Below are 5,302 nucleotides of genomic sequence, written 5' to 3' on the forward strand. Positions count from 1 at the left end.
CGTTGTGATGATTAATGAGTTCAAGTGTAAAGCAAGGCTCCGGGCACATGGTATGTGTGCTGTTGAACTTGCCATGACGACTACCAGTTCCTCATGGTGTCCTCCCCTACCCAACCAAGCAGCATAGTGTCAAGGGAAAAGAATCACCAGTGTCCAAGGACTTGGAATTAAGGTTCAACTCTGCATGACAAGCTAAGGGCAGACTATCCCCTTGGTAAAAAGGTTCTCACCACCTCAGAGGGTTGTCCTGAGGATCTCAGAGGTTGTCAGTGGTATTTCCAGAGGCTTCCAACTAGAGCAGAGCCCAGATCTAGCAGGTGGCCCTTCCCAGCAGCACAGCACCTGGTCGTTGCCATGCAGGCTGACCTCTGCCACTACACATTTTTTTTTCCCCCCAAAGAAAAGGAGGAATCTGGAGAAAGAGACTGATTTGCACCACCCAGACAAACACCCAGCAGCGAGAAGCTGAGCTCACCCCTGCCCTGGAGTCCTCCCTCCCCACCTCTCCCTGGCGCCTGGCATGGGCCGGGGCGGGGTGCGGGTTCTCAGGCTCCACTGAGTTCAACAGGTACAGAGCACAAGAATGACTTGGGACTGACATTAAAATGACAGAGGCAGGCAATCTAGAAAGTACCAGGCTTTATTATCTTTTTATCAAAAAAATCAGTAACAGACAACAGTGTGTAGGGGACAAGAGGGGGCAGGCTGCAGAAAAACGGGCTCACTCCAACACAGCAAGAGGAAAGGGCCCTGAGGCTAGAAGGGGACCCAGCCGGCTGGGACCCTGGGTTGGGGTGGAGACGGCAGGGAACAGCCACAGGGCACAGCCAGGGAGGGCGATTCTCCCCACCCCAGCCAGTGGGGTCAGAAGAAACCCCTACCTGGGCTAAGCCACCTGGACTCTCCTCTTTAAGAGGGAGAACCCCAGATAACAGACCCTGCTGGGCCCGTGGGCTTTCCTCCCTGTCCCTCCCCCTTGCCCAGGGAGACAAGGGTCATCCTAGCCAAGCTGGGCACTAACTCACCAAGCCAGTACAGCTCTCTAGAGCAGCATGTGGCACCCCAGAGATGGAAGGGCTCGCTCTCTGCAGGGTCAGTACCATAGCCAGGAGTCCCATGTGGTGACTGGATGGTCAAGATGTGATTAGTGCAACTGACAGATGAATTTCTAACTTTACATGATTTGAACTGACCTAATTTAAACAGCCACCTGTGGTTACTGTATCGTCTCGCACAGCCCTGGAGCCTGGAGAACGCAAACCCTAGAGCTTGAGCTAGGCCCCGAGCGAAGGCAGAAAGGTGGGGATCACCTGCCCTCCACCATCCCAGCCTGGTCGGAAGGCACCAGGAACAGGGCAAGAGAAAGGCAGAAACCCGCTCGCGCAGCCACCCGGCCAACGGGAAACTAAATATCACACTATATCCTGAAAAAATATATTTATCCATTTTTCTAAAACCAAGGGCAAACAATAATACATTACAGGAACACAGACACAAATACCACACCATCCCTATATTATATTTTGGAATCTGCTATAAAACTATGTTTCAGCAAAAGTTACTTCTTAGATGAAGCAGCTTCAGAAAGGGCCAAGGTCATGGGCAGGGGAGCAGGAAGTTGTTTAAATGGGGAGGGGGTTTTTAAAGAAAAAAAAAAGGGTGGGGGGAGAGGCCCTGTATGAAGCTATAAATAATAAAAAAAAAGTTAATAAAAATCACATCTCCGGCTCTTCTCTTGTTTTCAAGAAACAAACAAACATAAAATCCATTAAATACAAACTTAGCAGGTGCTGTGAAATGTGGGGGTTAAGAACATCCTCACATCTCCGCACTCCTGCCCAGGAGGACACGCTCTGCACAAAGGAATGAACTGTTTTAAAAAAAATAATAATAATAACAAAAACGCCCTAAAGATGACTTACAAATACTCTGCAGATCCACTTCAGGGTGCACGTTCAGGACTTCTCCCACCCTCCCTGGCCAAATGAAAGAAGGTGGATTTTCACAAGTCCCTTGAAAGAGCCCAGGATGGCCCCAGGTGGACCACAAACACTCCCACGGTCCACTGCAAGGACCCATGGGTGGACACTCTTGGGGGTGCTGGGGGCTCTGGTTCTTCCTCCCGAGTCCCAGCAGAGGGATGGGCTGTGAAAGGGGAGGAGGCAGCCAGGGCAGACCTCCAGGCAGGACCCCTCACAATAAATACCCCTTCGTCCCTGGCTCCAGGGGCCTCTGATGAGGCATGTTCAGAACAGGCTCGAAACTGGTCCTAGATTCTAATCTGGAAATTTAAAGAAATGACGCAATCCCAGGCTTGCTTCAGAAAGGCCACACGTAACCCCCACTTTCCTTCAGGGGCAACCTTGGCCCAAAGAACCAAGGAGAGCTAGGCAGCGCGTAGAAGATGATGTCGCTTCTGACCCAGGGCCGGGGTCAGAGCTGGAGATAGGGACAGGGAGGTGTCCAGGTGCCTCCCCTACTCTAACGCCCACCGTCCACAATCCTTCGGCTCCCTTCCCCCGCAAGTCCAGGCCGGTGGCCGCGAGAAGCTTCAGGCGTAGAACTCGTTGGTGGGGGCCTTTTTGTAGATGGGCTTCTTGCCCAGGTCGTAGCTGCCTTCGTCCTTCTTCTTCATGCGGTACACCAGCAGCAGGACCAGGAACACGGCGAACAGGATGCCCACGATGCCGCCCACAGTCAGCGCTGCACAGCAGGAGAGATGGGAACCAGTGAGAGCTGCTCAGCCGGCCCCCTGCACCACGGGCACTTCCCACGGCCTGGGCCAGGCGAGCTGAACGCCTCATTAAGCTGACCCTCACGACCCCAGTTATAACAAGGGACACTAGGCATTGTAAGTCACTGAAGACCTTCAGATTCAAATGGCGAAGTCATCCAGGCAGACTCCCCAGCAACAGCCAGGAGAAGACCAACGTGAGCTGCAGAAACCCCCGGCACATCCGCAGGGAACTCTGGAGCTCCCCTGAGCGCCCACGGGTCCACCTGCCTAGGCCTGCTCAGGTGTATGTGGGCAGACACTGTACACCATGTGGAACCACCAGTGTCCACCCCGGGGTGTCACAATGAAGCCAGATTTAAAGTTAGGTAGTCAGTGTAGTTAGGTAAATCGGGTCTAATACCGAGTGAAATCTAACATGGAGGCCATGCTGGCAATGATTCCAGGAAACACAGGACAACTCATGGAAGTCCCGAAAAGGCCCTAGGCCAAAGTCCACCTCAAAGAAATGTTAATGAACAGCCCCCAGCAAAAAGGTGCTGACTCAGAAGTCCTTCCTGACCAGATTACTTCTTTGGCCCACCTGTGTCCCACCCCTCGGGCCTTCCCACCTACATTCCATCACTGAAAGAACTATAAAAAGGGGAGACAACATCCCTTCCACGGATTCCACCTCTTGGGTCCCCTTCTTCCTCCGGGAGAAGTCTTTTCTGCTGTCCTTTAATAAACTTCTAATTTCTACTCTGACCTTGCCTCGGCGTGCTTCTTTGGTGTTATTCTTCAACATTGGGGAAGCAAGAACTCGTCACCGGTCAACAGCGGTAACAACAGCTAATCGCCTACTGTGGTGCAGGTCCACAGGGCCCAGGGCTTGGGCAGTTTCCGCTTCCGCCTACTAACTGTGTGATTCCAGGCAAGTGGCTTAGTCTCTTTCATTGCAGAACAGATTTGCCTTAAAGATTAAATAAATTATCTAGTGGCTTAGAACAGTGCCTAGGGCAGAGCATATGCTCAAGGCTCAGGAACTGTAAACCTCGGGGATTTATCTCTCTGTGTCCCCAACACCCTGAACTGGGCCTGCTTAATAAATGGCGCTCACAGTTAGGCTCAGCGAGGAGCGCCTGGCCAGTGTCAGGCAGAGGTGAGCATCTGTTCTGTCCACCACGCCAGGTGGCCTGAATGACTCATTCCTGTTTGTTAGGGGTAGGGATGGCTCACAGAAGCCTTTCTGTGGCAGATTGAGTCCACTAATTCAGTCTTACTTGGGCTAAGAAGATTAATTTTCCATCACTGCACACCCTACTGATCTGGGCACAGAATGGGATGGAGCAGCACAGGAGCCACAGGAGGTTCCATCTTGACCAAAATGCCATAAAAAGGAGCAACGAAGCGCCCCCCCCCCCAGGTGCCAGAAAGAGCACATGGAACATGAGGCAGCCACCCCATTCCCAATTCTATCACCTCCCCCTGGAAAAGCCCACTGAGACTCCTCCCCACAGGCTCAAGGTCCAAGCACAGGCTCAGAAGTCAACTGTGCTCCTAGGTCCAAACACCAGCTCCACTCTTTCTGGCTTTGTGACTTTCAGATTGTTGGAGGGACTCCCTCAGGGGCACAGGAATCACACGGCATACAGCAAACACTTAAAGCCCCTGGGGACTGTTTTAAACTACTAGAATGGAGGATCCCACATACGCCATTTATTAAGCAGGCCCAGTTCAGGGTGTTGGGGACACAGAGAGATAAATCCCCGAGGTTTACAGAATAGGAGAATACTGGCTAATGCTCAAATGGAAGAGCCAACAGCTGGCTTCAGTTCTTCTCTTGCCTTGTGCCCCAAAGCCTGGGCCTGTCTCTCCATGAATAAGAAACGGGGCTTGGACTAGATCCCTGACTTTTATGTTTTCCTTTAGAAACAGTAGCACCTTTAGTTGCTCTAAGCAAAACCTAATCAACAGATCTAGAATCTGTAAATGTGCTGGGCTGGTGAGGCACACTTACAATCCTGGCTACCAGGGAGTCAGGGTAGGAGGATCTCAAGTTCAGCCAGGGGGAGAATCTGGGCTGAACCTCCAAAACATTCCCACAAAACAGTTTGGAATATGGAAGACTCAATGGTCCCTTTCCCTGGGACAGAGCTTAGCCACACCAGCATGTTGCAGTCAAAAGAGGTGTCATTTGCAACCAAATATTTAACCTCTCTTGGTCTCAGTGTCCTGTTCTGTCACATGAAGATATCCTATGTCTCACTTTCTGAGGGGACAATGAAGATTTAGTGATGTCACACAAACTCAAGGAGTAATCATCATATCCATTTTACAGATGAGAAAAGTGGGGGTTCATTCTGTTCAAAAAGCTTCTCAGCAAGGTCACAAGGTGCTAAACCAGAGAGCAGGGGAAAGGGAAGCCAACCCAGTCCTAAGGAATCTCAGACTTTCAAGGGAACTTAATGATTAACTCCCAGATGCCACACCCAGGCTGTGAAAGAGCTTTGAAAAATACCCCAGAGGGGCGTAGAGACAGGGGAAGTCACAAGGCCTATTCTTTTTTTTTTTTTTTTTTTTTTTGTT

The 5,302-nt window shown here is 51.2% G+C and overlaps 1 protein-coding gene across 1 annotated transcript in view; it reads right to left on the bottom strand.

The window, feature by feature from the left end:
- Positions 1–624: 624 nt before the first annotated feature.
- Sdc4 (syndecan 4) overlaps positions 625–5,302 on the bottom strand; it is a 21,265-nt gene continuing 16,587 nt past the window's right edge. Inside the window, exon 5 of the mRNA XM_015478839.2 lies at positions 625–2,703. Within this exon, the coding sequence (XP_015334325.1) occupies positions 2,552–2,703 (152 nt within the window). The 3' untranslated portion in view covers positions 625–2,551. The remainder of the gene's footprint in view (positions 2,704–5,302) is intronic.

The sequence above is a fragment of the Marmota marmota genome, unplaced genomic scaffold (genome assembly GCF_001458135.2).
Source record: "Marmota marmota marmota unplaced genomic scaffold, marMar, whole genome shotgun sequence".
NCBI classification, from domain to species: Eukaryota; Metazoa; Chordata; class Mammalia; order Rodentia; family Sciuridae; genus Marmota; species Marmota marmota.